Source organism: Maniola hyperantus, chromosome 18, assembly GCF_902806685.2.
Source record: "Maniola hyperantus chromosome 18, iAphHyp1.2, whole genome shotgun sequence".
Lineage (NCBI taxonomy): Eukaryota > Metazoa > Arthropoda > Insecta > Lepidoptera > Nymphalidae > Maniola > Maniola hyperantus.
In genome coordinates this window covers 5,724,024-5,745,570 of record NC_048553.1, presented here as the reverse complement: position 1 = coordinate 5,745,570, position 21,547 = coordinate 5,724,024, and the positions used below count along the sequence as shown (strand labels likewise).

At 37.1% G+C, this 21,547-nt stretch overlaps 2 protein-coding genes across 3 annotated transcripts in view; both read left to right on the top strand.

The window, feature by feature from the left end:
• The window catches only part of LOC117990829 (AT-rich interactive domain-containing protein 4A-like), a 212,121-nt gene that overhangs the window by 114 nt on the left and 190,460 nt on the right, over nt 1-21,547 (top strand). The window lies entirely within an intron of this gene.
• pnt (ETS transcription factor pointed) overlaps nt 1-21,547 on the top strand; it is a 206,153-nt gene that overhangs the window by 30,775 nt on the left and 153,831 nt on the right. For both annotated transcript variants that reach the window (XM_034978416.2, XM_034978415.2), the window contains exon 3: nt 6,610-6,730. In XM_034978416.2, coding sequence (XP_034834307.1) covers nt 6,610-6,730 — 121 coding nt within the window. The remainder of the gene's footprint in view (nt 1-6,609; nt 6,731-21,547) is intronic.

Here is a 21,547-nt window from a genome sequence, read left to right as displayed (position 1 = left end):
TTTAGTCCACTTGTATGTATAAATTATTTTTGGTTCTTGTCTTTAACCCGACTTCCAAAATAGGAGGAGGTGTTCATTTTAACGCGATTTTTTTTAACGTAGAATTTTGCGCAAAAGTGGTTCAGCACTGAAGCAATATTATATAAACCTATTATTTTGTAGTTTGCGCACAGCAAGTTCTATGTAGTACATACATGATGGGTCATTTAGAATGAAAGTTAGAATTCCATTAAGATTAAGAAATTTCGGCATGGCCAGCCAGTTATTCTAACTAAGCAACGAGTCAAAATCAGCAATTTTACAGGTAAGCGGAAAAACTTGGTGTTTCCAGAGATTCGGGTCGTTATGTATGGAATAGAACCCTAGCCACCGTTGTCCGTCCGTCCGTCTGTCTGTCAGCGGGTTGTATCTCGTGAACCGTAATAGGTAGACTTGAAATTTTCACAGAATGTGTGTTTTAATTGCTGCTTTAGAAACAAATAATACAAATATCATAATAGCCGCCATGAAAGTTAAAAACATTAAAGTGTTATATCTTGTACGATGGTACGGAACCCTTCGTGTGCGAGTCCGACTCACACTTAACTGGTTTTTAAATTAATTCTTTAAGGGTTGCTGTTGGACGTTTTTTTGTTTCTGACTATATGGAAACGAAACGACACGTCTCTCGATTCTCTAGCGAATGACTTCGAAATGTTAAAACCGAAAAAATAACTTGGTGTTAGTATTCAAGCGACGCGGACGTTATACAGGTGTGTAGCTATAGATGTCATATAATGTACCTATTACAGAATCAACATAATAAGTTGTATTAGTATGAACAATCAAATACATACAGCATCAGGAAGAAAATAGAGATATTTTTTTCAAGATTATGATTTTGGACCAACGTTCTTTTTAAAGTAGAATATGGTAATTTGTGCTTGTGAAATGAGCTAATCTAGGAACCTACGTACTCGTATTCATGGAAATCAGAGAACTTTAATGGTTCACGAAATATGGTTCAAAAATGTCTAATTGCAGAAAATGTAGCCTTTCGAGTTACAGAGTTCCTAGTATTTACAAAACATGCCTATTATTCAACGTAATGTATGTTGTAGCTAGATTAGTTTTATCGTTCGTTAGCTCGCCTAATTTAGCCGTTCCATTAGCTACAATAGCCATGTGATTCAGCGAGAATCAAATGTGTGACTCGAAGTTATTATACTTAAGAATCGAAATTTCTTAAAACACGGGCCATGAAACAATAGATTCAAAGATTGAAATAATTTATTAAAAGTAGCTACCTACAAATAATTGTAGGTACTCTTTTAAAGTGGAGTTATAGATGATTGTTGTAATAATTTTAATTTCGTAAACTTAAAAATAAAGCTGCGAGGGTTCCAAAAATATAAATATAAATATATGGCAAAAACTTAGATAATTATTTCTTATTTACTTAAATAAGGTATAAGTACATAGGTCATTTTAATCTAAGAATAATCTAAGGACAAGATTTAAATATTAATTTTGATTTATTATGGTTTTAAAAATCAAAGAAATAGTTCAATCCTTTTTTGTTGAGTAAGGCTTTAATGATGATAAGGCATAGGTATCATTAAAATCACATTTTACGCCTCAGACTGACCTTGCCCTTCAGACCCATTAGAACCAAACACACTTTAACGCCATTAAACCAGCTAGAATATAGATAAAGTTGTAGACATCAGGTAACACGACAAATTCCATACCTACTAGAATAAATACAAAAGTGAGCTTGTCTGTCCCTTTCTCGGGCCATCCGATTGACCGATTATGATAAAATTTGGTACAGAGATAGCGTGCTTTTCGGAGACCGACTAGGCAATTAATAGGCTACATTTTATCCCAAAAATTCAAAGAGTTCCCACGTGATTTAAAAAAACCTGACTCCATGCATACGAATACGGGCATCATCTAGTAGGTAGGTTTACCATAATACAATACAATCTAAGGGAATGTGTCACTTAACAACGGAGTCCATTAGAACTGTTAAAGGTGCGAGATTCTACAAAAAAAATAACAAATGGTTTATCAATCGTCGACATAGGTAAGTATAAATTGGGATCGTGCCCCCTATATCGGTAATCACGTGCCAAGAGCAGGGGTGGGCTCGACCCCTCGCTGCAGAGCGTAAAAATATCCCCACTGTTTACTGGTTAATCATCGCGTACGCATCAATGAACTGGAGTGGTAGATATGTTACAGTCTAAACTCGGATGCGGTCGAAACTACTGTTAACTGAAAAAAGCAGTCAAAATTACTTTTGACTACAGAGTTCGGTTAAAAGTAGATTTAACAAAATTTCCAGCCAAAACTCTTCGCAAAGGTGAATATAGGGCCGACGAGGCAAGGTAAAGTATGCATGTCTTCTTGCATATACCATTTATCTAGGGGTACCACAGAAAATAGGTACTGCGTGGAGCTGAGGGACTCTAATTTAAAATCACTTTTAAAACTGATATTACTCAATCAAAAGTAGTAGGTAAATAGTAATAAGTAGATACCAACTAATTTGTTTTGTCAAAAATTCAAAATAACTTTTAATCAATATCGTTGATCAAAACTAGTTTTGACTGCTTTTTCTCAGTTAAAAAAAGTTTTAGACTGGATACGAATTTTGACTGCAACAGATATAAGTCATCCATATTCCATACTTGTGGTGATGATGAGTATTTCTATTAACGTACTGACCTGTTTAATACATTATGTAGAACTGCTCTGAATCAGCTCTAGGTAACACATTAATTTTGCGAATGGGCCCATTTTTGCAAATTACAAGCTATGAAGACGAAAATATTATATTGCATTTTATAACTCAAAAATCAAATACAGAAGAAGTAAAAACTTAAACAGGTAATCGTGAAAATGCTTTTATTTCCAATGAAAACATAAGCAGATTAGGTATTTAACTCATGGAAAATATTTTGCCATTTAACTCAAGGAAAAACTTTTTAATTATATTTTAACTATCAATATCTAGATTCTAGGTATTAAAAAAAAGCCTAGATGAGTTTTAAAAAAAACGGACTTCGTATTAAAAATAAGATTAATTTACCCATTTACACGTTCCTATAGATAAGAAAACACAAAAGTTACTAAGCATAATTTAAAGCCAATATCGTTCGTGATTACGTTACGTGATTAGATTAGATTAAATTCGTCCGTTTTAGCGAGCTGATAGTGATTCATTCACAATAACTGACACTAAAACACTAACTCCCTCTATCTATATCTCCCACATAAATCTGTCTCGTTTTAACTCAATCTTAATTAACCATTAGCGACTCTGAGTACCGCGGTTAGTTCCAGTTTTATTCCCTTGATTATTTAAATTACCTATTACGTGCAAAAAATACAGAGTTCAACGGATTTTCGACTCTGCTTATTTTATGTGCCTTTTTGCACCACACCACTTTTTGCCTTAGGTTCTGTATCCATCTCTGCGTTCTATAGTTCATTATCATCATACCGTATAACCATCGGGTTGTGGTCATAGTTAACTGCTATAAAATTTTAATAGTTTGTCTGATATTTTTTTACGGGAATCACGCAATACCAGTTCGAAAACATATCTAGGTATCTATTATGTTATGTGAGTACATGTTACTCCACACTTCAGTAAAGACTAAACCCCTGGAATTTTATGCGAACGAAGCCGAAAGTGCCTTAATAAGCCAGCAAATAGAAGCGAACCTAGCGCCATGCCCAGCGCTTTCTATACAAACGTAGTTTGGCTTTAATTTGAATTTAATTAATAAAAATTTGCAAACCCTTTCTAGAAACGAATATCTATGTTTGTAGTTTCCAGATTTCTGTAAAAATTATGTAGTTTTAAAATTACACGGGCTTAAAAATGGTAGGTAAATGTAAAAATCTGGTTAACTGTGGAACATTACATTTTAACAGAAATTTGACTATGATTGTTGTTGACACACACAGATATTTATTTCTAGAATGTGTTTACAAAATTTCATTGATTTTGATTTTTGATTGATTAATATTTCAGAACTAAACTACGTTTGTATGGAAAGCTCTGGGGAGTGTACTAGGGTTACTTCTCTTAACTGTTATACTATAGAAATCGATTTTCTTCGCAATGACGACACCTCGTTATCATAATTCATAATTCATAATTCATAATTTTTCAATTCAATTATCAAATCGTTTGTCAACAAAATACTTTACTTGTTATCTACAAAGTTTAAAATAGATGGAGGAGGGTATGATAAGTTAATCACAAGGATTGATTTCGGGGGACCCCTATTCAATATTGTAATTTTATTGGATAGATTTTTGTATAGCCTCGTATTGTATCAGGGGTCAATTGAGAAGGAGGGGCGCAAGTCAAGTTAATCGTGTTCAGGTGTCACTGTCACATTGGCATTAATTTTGTTAGGTACTTGCGCCGGGCTTTCACCTGGAACTTATTTTTAAACCGACAAAGGCTCAGATAACTCAGGTGCACCATCATGCGGAGGAAGCTCGTTTTCTTTGGACATTTACATATCAATATTGGAATGCATGAATAATAAATGAAAATAAATGAAAAATGAAAATGCAGCGGAGTGTAGTATGTATGTAGTATTTTTCCAAGTGTCTGAAAAACGATCTCATAGCGACTGCCTTCGGCCAACATTTCAAAATTTCGTTTGACTTTGTGTTTGTATTGGACCAAGAGACGGGTACAGAAGGCGGTTCTGTTTGACACGTCACGCATCGAAGTTCAACACTCTGGAGCCCTGATTACCAGCAATTAAATGCATTCTGGCGAATTTTAAACGAAGTTTTTGTATATTTTCTTATCTTTTGTATATCTAAAAATAGGACCACTTTTAATATCAACTTCAAGTCAAGGCATTTTTTGGGCAAACGCGCTCCATCTTATGCTACATCATCACTTGCAGCGAAGCGCTTGTCTATAATTTAAAATAAAAGAGTGAATTGAGAATTTTGATAAATAAAAATCTTTATGTAACTTAGATTTCTCCTACATCAATTACATTGATAAGTAAACTTACGGAAAAAACGGTAAGCACTTGAATTTAAGATAAAGCGGCATTTTAGTTCTTGGTATTCGTGTCGCGCACAATAACATGAATTGATATTATTCCTTGAAATCTACTGACATCTATTCCATATATGTATATACTTAGAAACACTAGTTCTGACTGACTGACTGATCTATAAACGCACAGCCTAAATAAAAAATAGAAACTTGAAATTTTGTCAGAGATGTGTGAAGAACTAAGAAAATGTTTTTGGAAAATCCACCCCTACGAGGGTTAAATCATGGAAAGTATCAATCAGCTTAGCTTAATTCAGGTGCTTTGTACGTTAAATAGGGGTTAAAGTTTGTATAAAGTCAGTCATTTTTTTAATTGTAACCATGAAAACTGGTATTTAGAATTTCAGTTAAAAATAAACAAACATGTGTTTTTGGATTTTTAAAAAATTCCACCCCTTCACCGATTTAAAAAAAATGCCAGTTTAGCGAAGCCGGGGCAGATCAGCTAGTATATTATACGCAAGTAGACTATACTGCAGATTCAAGTCTAGTGTCCTCGAGATTTTCAATTGTTTGTGAATATTCTGCGTGTCGTATTGCCAACGCGACGCATGTCCCAATCGTCGACGGAAGTAGGCTTTGCTCGGTGAATAGTATATTTACTTTGATGCCGATGAGAAGGCTTAAAAAAATGGGTTCCTGTCCTGGTGTAGACTGTTGGTACTCCTACGTCATGTGAGGTACCTATTGTTTATGCTGGCATCGGTTAAATTAAGCCGTTGACTCATTGACTATTTTAAGCGTTCTATATCAAGTTGTTTTAGAAATAGAGAGTACGGTTAACAATATTAGTCAAAAGATATATGTAATGAAAACTTCTATTGATTAGACTGATATGACGTGTACAAATTATCCAAAAGGCACACATTCTCCGGTGAAGGAAAACATCTCAGACAAGAGGTAGTTTGCATGCGAGCATAATATTATCTAGAGAGAAATTCCACACCCTACCTGCATTACATCGTTCTTCATCATGATCAACCCATCGCCGGCTCACTGCAGAGCACGGGTCTCCTTTCAGAGTGAGAATGGTCTTTGGCCATAGTCTACCACGCTGGCCATGTGCGGATTGGTAGACTTCACACACCTTTGAGAACATTATGGAGAACTCTCAGGCATGCAGGTTTCCTCATGATGTTTTGCTTTACCGTTAAAGCAAGTGATATTTAATTACATAAATTAAAACGCATATGTAACTCCGAAAAGTTAGAGTTGCGTGCCCGGGATCTAACCCCCGACCTCCGATTAGAAAGCGGACGTCCTAACCACTAGGCTATGATATCGCTCTTAGGTTAAGAATTCTTAGTATCAAGTGTTAGATATTACCTAACTGTCGTGGACAGCTCGATGTGTGCTCCGGATTACAGAGTGATAGTAAAGACCAAATTTGAAATGCCAAAGTCCGTCATTCCAGTGAAAATGCAATCGGCTGAAATGCGCTGTGGAGCCCACCACATGTAATAAGACCTTTTTAAGAATATTATTATATTATTTTACATGTTTTGTTTTATATTTGACAACAGTGCGATGAAGGCGGTGGTGCAGCAGATGGCATCAAGACTGAGCCTCCAGAAGCTGAGGAGCCTCGCACCATGCAGAAAGTCCCCTCGCTGTCCGACCTCACAGACCCTGAAGCGTCTCTTGGTAAGTACTTAGAACTAATTTCATTAAACCATTTTATATTTAAGCTTATTTCTGGATTATTTTCAAAACATCTATGTTCATTCTTTATTGATATATAGGTACGAGTAATTGTAGACCTTCTAGCTTTAGGTATGTATTTGGTAGGTACACCACGTCATGATAAATTCCGATGTTGAAGCTCCGTCTAGCAGTAGGTATGAAAACAGTTCTATGGGTATCAATGAAAAGAAAAACATTGGAAAATCTTTTATATAATTTAATTCTTATTGAATTGAAGACATCTTTAGGTGCATTGGACATTTTTGGGCTGATCAAATCTTGAATGTCGCGTCACCGACATGTTAATAGTGCTCGGATTGCCGATAGATGTATAAACTAAACTTATGTTATATTTTTTATAATTTTTATAGTTTTTTACCTACACTTTAAGGAAATTTCTACATAATTTTAAATACATACAATTACATACAAAAACTGCGAACCGGCAGGAATCGAACTCTTATAAACTATTAAACTTATGTTAATGGTTTTAATTTACAAATTGTGAAATTTTAATTTTTGATGCTACTATTGATTTGAAAATCCAAAAAAAATGGCATTCAATGGATACTGCCGATAGAAGTCAAAACTTCTATCCATTGAACGCAAATTTTTTTTATTTAAAAAAATAAAGTGAAATCAAGCACTATCTCATATCGTTCCTAGAATAGAAGTACATAAATAGTTTGGAATCCCTTTTGTTGTTAAATATAGCACGTGTCATGATTCAGGAGTCAGACAACAGCTTTATTCGCAATTTCCTTTATGCCCGAAGGTTGAGTATGACAAGTCCAATCATAGCATCACACCTTGTAAATCACCCCTGGAGAACGGTAAACGTTGGATGAGAGGAAATATCCGTCTTAGGAGTCCGGTTTGAGCTCCCTTTTATGAATACTGATACTTCTCCTCTCCATTTGATATCCTTAGTACTGACGAGTAGTTAGATATCAATTAGGTAGGTGAGATAAACTAAGTCTAGCAAAATAATTTAATAACTATGATGTAATTAATATCAGGTGATATAAGGCAAGATAGTGCGAAGAATTTCTTGTTATGTTATGTATTTCATCACTAATCAGGATTTTCGGGAACAATTAAAATTTTACGATAAATAATTTATTATATCAAACAAATAAATCAAGTTATAAATCCAGTCCACGTACCCGTAAATCGATATTCGAAATACGAATATGAAAGCAAAATCAATTTCGGAAAATGAATTAGGTTTTTAAGACGTATTAGCTCTTCATTATATTATTTTACTGCACGCTGAAGACTTTACTAGGTACTTACCTAAAATTATAGCATTTATTCTTAGAACATACATTTGAATCAACTCTTTTTAACTTGTACGGCCTTGCGGCCGACAGTATGGAGGAAGAAGCTGTACAACTGTTTCAAGTTAATATTATTTTAATTTTCGTCAGGGGAAGTAAGACATATGGTGTCTGAGGGTTTCACCAACGAATATTTTTTAATCGTGAATCAAAAAATTCTAAAGAAAATATGCCATACGTTGTGTTTTTTTTTCTTTGGAGATTTTTAAAAATAGTGGAGTTTTGTATCTTTACCTATCAACAGATTTATTAAATGCCCCCTTAGATATTTGCAGTCCGAGTAGTTTGAGCTGTTAGTTAATAGATCATTCAGTCAGTCAATTAATCAATCAGACAGTCAGCTTTTCCTTTTATATATAAATAAATGCGAAAATGTGTCTGTCTGTCTGTCTGCTAGCTTTTCACAGCCCATCCGTTTGACCGATTTTGTCGAAATTTGCTAATTTTTGCTCCGGAAAATCAAAAAGTTCTCACAGGATTTTTAAAAACCTAAATCCACGTGGACTAAGTTGCGGGCATCATCTGATACATACCTACTTAAAAAATGGAGAAGCTGAATGACGAAGGATGAAGGAGAACTGAAACATAATAATTAATTTTACTCGCACTGGAAAAACGGACAATTGTGTGTCTAAACATAAGTATTCATATAGTAGAGATAGAGACAGCTATCTCTTCAACAAAATTTAATGCTATTAAGTACCTACTTATCAGCATTATTGCTACTTTTAATCATTTTCATTTGGTGAAATTAATTTTTTCACAGTGATTTTTCATGGAAATGATTTTTCAATTTTCGCACTACAATCGTTAGCTAATCAATAGCACTGGTATAACAGGTGGTTTTCACGGATAGTGAAATTTTGCACATTCTTTCTAACACGCAGCGATGCGAGTGTTCTCGCTCGCACACTCTTTAGCGCCTTAACTCGGGTCGATGACCATACACGTGCGAAATTTAAATGTACACTGGGATTTAACGTTCTATTTAAACTTTTATAGGTATTTTATGAGATTTGCTTCGTGATTTTTCACAGGCTACTTATAAGTGAGGCAAACGTTATATGAAAAGGCGTTGTGATTTTTCACATGTGACCTGTGAAATGGTCTATCTCTAGTCCCTACTATGGTTACGCAGAACATTTGCTATTAAGGGGGCTAGAATGATTAGCAAATAGGTGAAGCCCGAATAGGATAATGCGGCGCATCCTCGTTACGCGCGATGCACCAGCCTGACTTCACTGTAGCCCACTTTACGTGTTTCGTACACTTGAACTTCGGTTTCCTTTTCCTTTCCAACTGTGCCAAGGTAAGGTAAGCAGCAAATCTACTTGTAAACTCCTCCGTTCTAGAACAAAGAAAAAGTTTTCTGCTCTGTTCTGGTACCTCCTTCGCCTTTCTGCTATCGCAGCGCAAGGCGTCTTCAAGGTCTGCGCCTACAGTCATCTACGTAGTCTAAATTCCAAGGACACGTATGAAGCTATTTACTTCTTCGTTCCTAATTCGTACTGCCAGGATATAATAACTCTGGCATCAGTTTTCCCCTCCTTTTTAGGATTCCGTAGCCGTAAAAACGGAACCCTTATAGAATCGTCATGTCTGTCTGTCTGTCCGTCCCAGCCACTAAGGTAGAGGTTTCTAAGTTAGAGTTCGGTGAAAAACACAACTAACTAAAAAAACCAGCCAAGTGCGAGTCAGGCTCGCGCCTCAAGGGTTCCGCTATACAGTCTTATTTTTTCATAATTTTGCACGATAATTCAAAAACTATGATACATAAAAATAAATAAAAATCTGTTTTCGAATGCGCAGGTGAAGACCTTTTATATGATACCCCACTTGATATAATTATCTTACTTCGAAATATGAAAATACTAATTTTTAGTTCATGACCACAATTTAATTTTTTTGTGTGAAACCACAAATTCACGGTTTTCAGATTTTTCCCCGAATGTCTCCAATAAGACCTACCTACCTGCCAAATTTAGGAAGTACCCTGTAGGTTTCTTGACAGACCGACAGACAGACAACAAAGTACTCCTATAAGGGTTCCGTTTTTCCTTTTGAGCTACGGAACCCTAAAAAGTACGTCAAATCACGTCAAACGTTTATGACGTAACATCTGTGTATTTCATCCAAGCGCCCTTACTAAGCAAGCGTTTTGACGTTTGATAAAAAGTCGCTTATTTGACTTAGTGCTTATCCCTACTGTAGGCTAACATTGTAGAGTAGGCACCGTCTTTGATTTTAAAAATTCCCATACAACATAATCTGGCGCTAAGAGGATATGTAAATAGATACAGCAAGCATAATATTGTTCCCACGTCACAACTGCGACGTGAAACAATAGGCCCCTATCCTTCCAGGGTGGGCCACACTGCCACGACTGTAGTAGATACTAAAGTTTACTGACCTTCTATACGACCGAAATGATACTTTTTACGACCTATCCGGCGCGAAATAATGTAGAATCGTTGTTGAATTCAGCCTCTACATTGCAAGCCCCAACCCGTTAGCTCGAAAATTATGCCGTCCTGTGCACTAAAGGTTTAAAAATCCAGTGGGAACTCTTTGATTTTCCGGATAAAACGTCCGTCTCCGGGATGCAAGCTATCTATGTACCAAATTTTATCAAAATCGACTAAGCAAATGGTCTGTGAAAAAGTAACAGACATGCGGACACTTTCGCATTTATACCTAACTAGATGATGCCCGCGACTTCGGCCCGCGTGGATTTAGGTTTTTAAAAATTCTGTGGGAACTCTTTTATTTTCCGGGATAAAAAGCCTATGTCCTTCCCCGGGATGTAAGCTAATTCTGTACAAAATTTCATCAAAATCGGTTAAACTGTTGGGCCGTGAATAGCTAGCAGACAGTCAGATAGAGAGACATACACACTTTCGCATAATTTATAATATTAGTATTGATATTAGTATGAATAATATATAAAAGTTCCATACCATTTCCAGGAATGTTTATAGAAATATAAAGCACAAAAACTGGGTTATCTTCACGCAACATACCTACTTATTAATGAAACTTCATTAAAATACCTACTGTCAGCTGATATATATCAATATTCTGGCTGAACAAAGCTGTAATAATGTTGCACTATCTCATATCTGCTCCCTTACCCTGACTCATGTGTAAAACGGGTTCATTTGTATCACACAAAACGTTAATTTGCATTGGGAACTAATGGTTAGTCAGTCATCTTTTCATTGAATGAACTCTATTCATAGATGGCATGCAGATTAATTTAACTGTTACTGAAACTTAGATCAGGCGTCACGAAGACTTCTGACTTAGAGCCTACGAGGGTGATTTGTCGATCTATTTGGTGGTAAGAAGTGAGGCGTGAGGACGGAGGTGCAACTAGTGTCCGAATTTTCGGATTCGGCTTTGACCACCTTCTAAAAAAACCTCCTTCCGTTCCGCCAAGCTTATGGCTTCGACCAGAATGGACCGAAACTTCGGCGTAAGCCGAAGCTTTCTAGCAAGCGCCGAAATTGAACGAACGAGACTATGTTAAATTATTTTTGAGTAAAGAAATGTTCTAATTAACATTATTTTGAAGTGTTATTATTTATGATATGGACTCTCCAGAAACATCAACGCCAGCGTTGCAGGCTGAGGAATACGTGACGATGACGTGATGAATTAAATTTACAGTCAGGTGAAGAGGCATAGAACAGAGAGTGGTGGAAAAATCGGAGGGAGGCAGCTTTGTATACTACGCGATGGGTTGAGATGACAATCGGGTTATGAGGCGGGGTGACGCCCCGCACATTCGCACAGCGCCCGTGCTCGCCCGCACCGAATTATGGCGCGGGGGCTGTGCGGGTGTGCGGGGCGTTCCCATCCAATTGCCATCTAGACCTGTCGTGTATTATACTTACAGGCTAATTTAGATTAGATTAGATAGTCTACCCCCAAATTACCTTCATTTAAAGCCTAGTAAAGTATAAAATGAAAATTCTTTCTGCATAACGAGTGTCCACACGACACCCCCGGATGTTGCGGTGACCACTTCCCTTGCACTGTTGATCGCTGCGCAGGATGTTGCCAAAACTACGCAAACGTGTTTTCATTTACCCTGCACCTCGCATTACATTTCTTTTACCCACGACTTGGGCCGTATGAATACTTTTGTATAATATTGTGGTATTAGGCCTATTAAGAATTCCTGCTGTGATAGCCTAGTGGTTAGGATGTCCGCCTTCTTTCGGATGTCGGGAGTTCGATCCCGTACACGCACCTCTAACTTTATGAAGTTATGTGCGTTTTAAATAATTAAATATCACTGGCTTTAACGATGAAGGAAAACATCGTGAGGAAATCTGCATGCCTGAAAGTTCTACATAATGTTCTCAAAGGTGTGTGAAGCTTACCAATCCGCACATGGCCAGCGTGGTAGACTATGGCCGAAACCCTTCTCACTCTGAGAGGAGACCCGTGCTCTGTAGTGAGCCGGCGATGGGTTGATCATGATGATGATGAAGGATTCCCGCAATCAATCTCACGCAATATTTGCGGAACTGGGTATGTTTATCTCGCGTGATCCTGGTATTTGCTGGACCCCGCAGGTCGCTAAAAGTCTGAAGAGAAATTACAAATTACAATAAGTATAATTTTTTTATTCATAATACCTATTGTGATTGTAATTTAAAAGTTTACAAAAATAATGATCAAATTATTCTTATTAAGAGATCAAGTACTTATTTAAAAAATGAGAATGTCCTCCTTTTTGGAAATTAACTGTTCACGATACCTATTAGGCACATTGTTTTGGAAATAACTACACAAAAATATCATAATGTACTTATTTTATAGTCAGCAAATAATATTAAGAGGAGTAAAGAAACTAAAGTATGGTTCTAATTTGAATATTAACCAATCAAACTCGCAAAAAATTGTAGACACGTTCTAGAAACAAACACATAAATCTATTCTGCGATTTACCAGATTTCTGTATATGTAGTCTAAAAGTTACACTGGGTCAAAGATTTACACAAAGCTCTTCTGATTCTGCCTATCTTTTTATCGTACACACTTTTAACCAACACTAAACCTAATACTCAAGTATTTAAAATTGTTTCAACATAGAAATAGTATTAAATATGTCGGAGAACAGGAGGATGGCTGATAATTATTATTCATCTTTAGCCGACATCAGAAGGTAGTAATTAATAAGTAGGTACTTTAATCCATGTTCTTTACAAATAGTTCTCAGTAACGTATCGCACATGGAAACCATCAACGTAACACAACCAGATCACCCTAACCTAACCCTACCTATGGTCGCCTCCAACCACCCCTCACAGCGACCCCTCACCTCACTCTAAACTAGCTAACCTAAGCTAAACACTACATCGTGTGATTAGGGCGCAATTGCTATTGCAACCTCTCAATCAAGTCACGACCTACTCCGTTATCTAATCATCTCAAGGTAATCAATTACAACTTCATGAACGCTCTTAAAAGGATCATTGCATCGACTCTCTTACGATCTAAACCAGATCTTATAATTGACTTCTCATTACTAATTCAGAATATCGCAATAGCTCTACCTTCTCCACTCTGTGCACATCTGCATACAGAACACCATAGCATCGTGCGCCACACGCGCCACGACTACTATCCACCCAAATAAGCGATCACAACAGAGACCAGGTAGAATGTAAGCTATTCGATCTCATGGGCAACTCATTGTCTAATCCATTTCAACATTACACGAGAGTCATCAATGATTCTTTACCAACCGGGTTATACGATTCTAAAGCGGGTACCTACTATCAAAGTTAACTTCAAGTTACTATCGCACTAAACTATCACTTCAAACTAATCATTATCTCAACTGCCGGTATATCTCCAATTACACTCTAAATCACTAGCGTCTGCAGAAATAACCTTAACGGATGTCCTTATAATAATCTATCCACTGAGCCAAACGTTAACTCACGAATTACTCTAATATTCACCAATAATTAGTATTCCATATTCGTCAAACAACTACGCGAACATTATTAATAGTGCTTTGCAGACAAAGTCACCGGATGGCACTAGATGTTACGATTTAACACAATGTACATTAGCATCGAACAATTACTGTTCTAACTATATCACAATCACCGAATTAAATATCACGATTAAGAAACTACCTACCTATCTCAAAGAATAATAATTAGCTAAGCTATAATCTGATACTTAATTAATTTAACGCGAGAGAAAATTGTGAACGACAACAAAATTCGTGCGTGTCAAAGTCCAACTCTGACAACTAAAATAAAGATGGCTACCTTCCGTAGAGTAAAGCTCATACGTTTCTTTTCACGGTGTCTACAGACAGTAAGAACTCTTTCAATATCGACCCTCCAATACGGCCATTCTGACATGCGACCGTCCTCGGGCGCTAGTATGTATCAAGCACAAACATTTTATAAACGTCAGAACATCCGCTCGTTCATCCTGACAATCAGCACAAGCACACAAACCACATATTCTAAAGCATGCATATCACAACCATCACAAATAAAACAAGCATGACACAACCAAAGCATAGCCCAACTTTATCCATAGTAGCAACTTCTAAAACACACTGCACCATTTGCCATAATAGACTCACCGCTCATAATTATGTCTCATAAAACCCGAACTCCAGCAGTACCCCGCTACTGATCCTATCACCTGTTCCAAATACCCACCACACTATACACCAAGCTAACTCCCCTCAGCTGAAACGGCCACGCCGCCGTCCATCCATTATCGGAACAGCCACCTCGCCGTTTATCATCTAAATGGCCACCTCGCCTTTTAGACAACTCCCTTTTTTTCAAAACAGCCACCTCGCCGTTTATCATCTAAATGGCCACCTCGCCTTTTAGATAACCCCCTTTTTTTTCAAAAACAGCCACCTCGCCGTTTATCATCTAAATGGCCACCTCGCCGTTTAGACAACCCATTTTTATAAATCAAATATTCTTTAACGTCGCAATAGCACTTTTCCAAAAGCAATTCACTAAGCTCTTCCTTATACACATCCAAACTCATCCTTTTGAGGTCAATCGGCAGCTTATTGTTCATTTTTTTTTTACAGCCATAGCGCAAACGCTTTTAATGCATGTACCACTGTGACATTCTGAAATGCATAGCTCGTGCGTGCATCCAACCGACCCACTCATCCTTACCTCATAATCTCGTTGGAAATATTTTTGACATCTCCTAATAAATACGCCCATATCCTCTATGCTCATACATCACAGTGGAAGGACCCCCACGCATACACAAATTCGTCCAATTCAGCACACACACCTAATGTGCACCCGCAAATTAGAGTTCTTGTCGCAAATTATTCCCAAAAACTTTAACTCATCAACCCTCTCCATCGTCGCATGATCATGAACTGCATCATTTTAGTTTTATTTAAGCGCACTTCCAAGTCATTATTACTAATTCAATTAATTATCCTCCAAAGCGCCGTTCAATTCCCATTCCTACGTTCCTTCAACATTATTCTATCATCTGCAAACAATACACAACGAACAATGGTCGCTATCGTAATGTCACCAATACAAGTTACAAAAAGAAAACAAATATTCCGGCGAATTTAAAAACCTCCTCCGTTTTTGAAGTCAGTTCAAACGGAAGGATTCTAATACACCACACATACCATACACTCTGAGGTACCCCCCGCTTATCACATTCCAGTGGAGATTCGTACACCCTTTGGTATTATTTTTCATTCTAGCAATCCCAGCGCACATTTTCAGTCCATTCAAATACGACTCTATCCATTCATAAGCTCTTCTTGCAACACCATATCCATCTAATTTATCCAATAATATTTTATGATTCACAAAGTCAAAAGCCTTAGTCACATCTAGAAAAATAATAGCAATAGGTACCCTGTCATTCAGGCTATCATTATCTATTCCACTTAAACAGAAACAATCCTCGACAGTGGAGCTGTCATTGCAAAAACCAAATCGTTCATCCACGAGCACACCATTGGCATTGAATTTTTTTTTTTTTTGAGACGTTTCACCATTACCTTTCCAATCATTCCCGCTAATATTGGCACCAATGTTATAGGACGGTGCGACATCAATCGCCTTTTTTTTGAACACGGGCTACAGGAATGGTAACTATAGAAATTTTTAAGTTGCTAGGGAAAACCCCTTATTCAAACGACTGATTCACTATGTCTGCAAATACACTGCATAGGCGAATAGCGCACTCCTCTACAGAGCCAGTCCTCATCTCATCTTAGCCCAGCTTCAGTGTCACTCCGTGACTCTATTATACCAAAAATCCCTTCAGTCAACCATACCGTTTTATTATTACAATTATCCATTTTCACCTTCTTAGAGGGTAAACACAGCACATAGAAAAGTTATACAACATCATGAAAGGAATCAAATGCCTCGCCGACGCTTTCCGAATATTCGAAAATGTAAGGGACAAGATAAATTTCATGAATAAAATTATTTCGTATTATCCCCGTTGTAGTCCCTCCCATATTAAGACCATGCAGACCTATATCGCACTTTTTTTTCAACCCTTACTGCCAATGCCCAAGTAGCATCATGATCTCAGAGTGCTAGATAGTCAATCTCAGCAGCTGAAAACATCAGACCACTAGCTATTAAATTAGATGACAACCGTGCTGGGACATCACACTCCCAATGCTATAACCATTTAGTAAGGAAACCAAGTAGTTTGGAACCCTCGTAGCCTTAGCTCCAAGCTTACGCAATTCACCATCACCACCATACCACATAACTCCTACAACTGACAGTCAAAATTGTAAATTAACTAAACTTAACTATTTTGAATAAATGATTCGAGTTTGAGTTTAACTCCATTAAATCACGGCCACTTTCACCACTCCTTAGCGCATCTCTACACAAAATAATCCTTTTTTCTTTCTCTTTTTATTCAAAACACACAAAAGTAAATCAAGCTTTTCAAGAAAGACCACGTGTGGGTATTAAAATTGAAAACATGTCTTGCACAAATAAATAAATAAAAAAAAAAAAAAATCTTGTAACTTTTTTTTTTTTTTTTTAAACAAAGCTAGTGTTGCAATGATTTTCGAAAATGTGGGCATAAATCGTATATCCCACTTCTGATGTCGGAGAACAGGAGGATGGCTGATAATTATTATTCATCTTTAGCCGACATCAGAAGGTAGTAATTAATAAGTAGGTACTTTAATCCATGTTCTTTACAAATAGTTCTCAGTAACGTATCGCACATGGAAACCATCAACGTAACACAACCAGATCACCCTAACCTAACCCTACCTATGGTCGCCTCCAACCACCCCTCACAGCGACCCCTCACCTCACTCTAAACTAGCTAACCTAAGCTAAACACTACATCGTGTGATTAGGGCGCAATTGCTATTGCAACCTCTCAATCAAGTCACGACCTACTCCGTTATCTAATCATCTCAAGGTAATCAATTACAACTTCATGAACGCTCTTAAAAGGATCATTGCATCGACTCTCTTACGATCTAAACCAGATCTTATAATTGACTTCTCATTACTAATTCAGAATATCGCAATAGCTCTACCTTCTCCACTCTGTGCACATCTGCATACAGAACACCATAGCATCGTGCGCCACACGCGCCACGACTACTATCCACCCAAATAAGCGATCACAACAGAGACCAGGTAGAATGTAAGCTATTCGATCTCATGGGCAACTCATTGTCTAATCCATTTCAACATTACACGAGAGTCATCAATGATTCTTTACCAACCGGGTTATACGATTCTAAAGCGGGTACCTACTATCAAAGTTAACTTCAAGTTACTATCGCACTAAACTATCACTTCAAACTAATCATTATCTCAACTGCCGGTATATCTCCAATTACACTCTAAATCACTAGCGTCTGCAGAAATAACCTTAACGGATGTCCTTATAATAATCTATCCACTGAGCCAAACGTTAACTCACGAATTACTCTAATATTCACCAATAATTAGTATTCCATATTCGTCAAACAACTACGCGAACATTATTAATAGTGCTTTGCAGACAAAGTCACCGGATGGCACTAGATGTTACGATTTAACACAATGTACATTAGCATCGAACAATTACTGTTCTAACTATATCACAATCACCGAATTAAATATCACGATTAAGAAACTACCTACCTATCTCAAAGAATAATAATTAGCTAAGCTATAATCTGATACTTAATTAATTTAACGCGAGAGAAAATTGTGAACGACAACAAAATTCGTGCGTGTCAAAGTCCAACTCTGACAACTAAAATAAAGATGGCTACCTTCCGTAGAGTAAAGCTCATACGTTTCTTTTCACGGTGTCTACAGACAGTAAGAACTCTTTCAATATCGACCCTCCAATAAATATTACTAACTAGATGATGCCCGCGACTTCGTTCGCGTGGATTTAGATTTTGAAAATCCCGTGGGAAGTCTTTGATTTTCCGGAATAAAAAGTAGCCTATGTCCTTCCCCGGGATGCAAGCTATCTCTGTACCAAATTTCGTTAAAATCGGTTGAACGGTTCAGCCGTGAAAAGCTAGCAGACAGACAGACAGACAGACACACTTTCGCATTTATAATATTAGTATGGATATTTTACCCCTGAATAAGTCCGTAACTTCATAAGTAACACTATACGCAATGGCGTGTTGAACAGCTTTTTACGCTCTACCAAGTGGAAAGGCTCGAATGTCACCTGGTTTCGAAAAAAACTTACTAATCCAAGTTAAAATGGCGCGTGAGGAGTTAAATTGTACGCGCTATAAATCGAATGTGGTTCGAATTAAGCTAATAGGTACATTGAAAATGTGATAAATAGGACAGGTATAACTTTAGTATTTCAGGTGAAATAAATCAGAGAGTTATTATATGCTTTTTAGGGTTCCGTACCTCAAAAGGAAAAAAGGAACCCTTATAGGATCACTTCGTTGTCTGTCTGTCTGTCTGCCTGTCTGTCTGTCCGTCAGTAAATAGTCTAAGGGCGCTAAATGCAGACCTTTTTCAATGGTCATAGTCAAGATTTTGGATAAGGTCACTTGTGTTTTCAATGTGCGATTTGCTTTCAGCAGACTTTCAGCATCATAATCATTCATCCATCATCAATCATCATAATATTTTGTCACTTCAGTAAAATTTGCCAAGTAACAGCACAAAAATAGCAACACGCAAGCGCAATTTATTCGAATAAGAGGCTGGCATTTATATTATTTCTTCGCGAAACAAAGCTGCCAGTTATTTCTGTCTCGGCAAGTTCAGATGTTGACACAAGAAAATTCTCATGAACGGCCTACCATGTTGACTCAAATCCACACGTGTTCAGTACACAGCACAGCGCACTTTGTCGAGACCGAGTTAATGTCCGACGCACACACAGAAAACTCATTCATGAAGAAATACTTGAATGGCAGAGGCCGCGGCGAAAGCTCTGTACAAGTTATGATCGCCTGGTACTGCGGGCGGACTAGTCAGCGGACATGTTGTTTTATTAATCGTCGATACTGACCGCCGCCAACGCAAAACGATTATAAAACTACACAACCGATACAACTAATCCTCCAACGAGTTTTACGAGAACAAGTCACTAAAGTTATTTGCTAAAATGTATAGTTTTTTAAGCGGAGCAAAGACTTTAATAATTAAAACGACTTCTCTGCTCTACCCAAGCTCTAACTACAAAACTCTGGTAAAAAGTATTACCTATATTAGCAGCCATTTAGCAGCAGTTTGAAGATTACTTACTGCCCCTCATATTAGATGTCTGAAATAAAATATATGTATATATGTATAAAAAATACTCACTTCTGTAAAATAAGTAGGTAGGTACTAGGTAGGTACCTATACCACAGAAGATATAATAGTACTAACGTACCTATACCTAGTGATGATGGTACCTATAGCTGCTTTCCCCTCAAATCACTGAAACTTCTCGGAGAAACGCATAACTCCCGGTGCTTTAGACCTTCTAGAGTTAGGTTTTTTACTCGTATCATGATTTCATTGTCTATGTCTATACTCTATAGGTAGGTTCTGACTCTTGTAGGTATAGCGGTAACACAAACCACTAAAATTCTCCGTGAGCAGTAACAAGGTCCTATGGGCCGCGTATAGTGCAGTGCGCCTTGAAGTAATTAGTTATTACTCAATCGTCGCATTCATCACAGTATTAGTACAGGAATTGGGTTCATATTATTATCACTAATTCCACATTTTTCGATGTAGGTATTAGGGACGCAGGTATATCGATGATCTACTAAGTAAATCTTATCACTATAGTGAAGAAATTTTAATTTGTTGCCATCGTTTCTTGCTGTATAGGCCTCAGGTAGAACGTTTTTTATAAAGGTTTTATTAATTTGAAGATAATTTTATCGTGATGACGAGTTGTTTTACGATGCACATGGCGTAGGGCGGTGTGTACGCGCATCCAAATGGGCTCGTCGTCACCTCTCGGCGACTCGCTACCGTATTGTATGCATACTAATCGGTATTCAACTATACAAAAGGTACAACAAACTATAAATAAGCTTATGCACGTCTAAAAATCATATTTTATAACGTTCTGCGGGCGTTGTGCGTGACAACGCTATTAGCAGAATCAAAAGCTCCTAAGCAATAAAATAATGTTAACAGAGAGAGAGAACCAGCGCGTGCCAGACCTTCATTATTTTATAAAAGCTGAAAGTTTCTCTGCGTATTGTCGCCAACACGGGGAGGAATAATCAGTGACTATGAAATTTGGATCATGGTGGTTTTGGGAGATAACAGGTAAAAAATCTTATGTCAAAGTATAAAGTCTAATTTTTTATATTTTCTTCGGAATAGTATTAGAATAGAAATCACTACGTACCTTCTGTAGGTATGTCATGAAGTGCAATGTGCACTATTCGAAAACTTTGGTTTTCAGGCAGGACCAAATAGAAGATAGGTCTGTAGATAGGTAAGTAGCTTGTGCAACTTCGTATATTAGATTACCAAAGTCCATTAGTATCAAGAGCTTATAATAATATCACAAGTACATTTTCCTACATTTGGATGCCGTTTATTTTATAAATTCGCGCATCATTTTGAAGTGTTGTGCCCTAAATATGATTTATGCAGATAATAAATCTGTTGCTGACTCGTTATGATATTCCGAATACGTTTGAAAACCTGCCAACTTGCCGGCAAATGACTGCCTGCTCGCGCTGCACGAACACATTTTGCATTAAAAAAAAATTTTTTAATATCAGTAACTACCTATGGATAACAAATAAACTATTAATAAACTTAAATCTTAAAAAAACAACATTAAATTAAAACTAAAATAAATTAAATTAAATCTAAAACCTCATCGAGACCACCGCAGCGAGGCATTGTACCCAAGATGCTGGCAGCATTACCCCTTTGGATGGCCAAGGTAGCTGCCAGCTCTC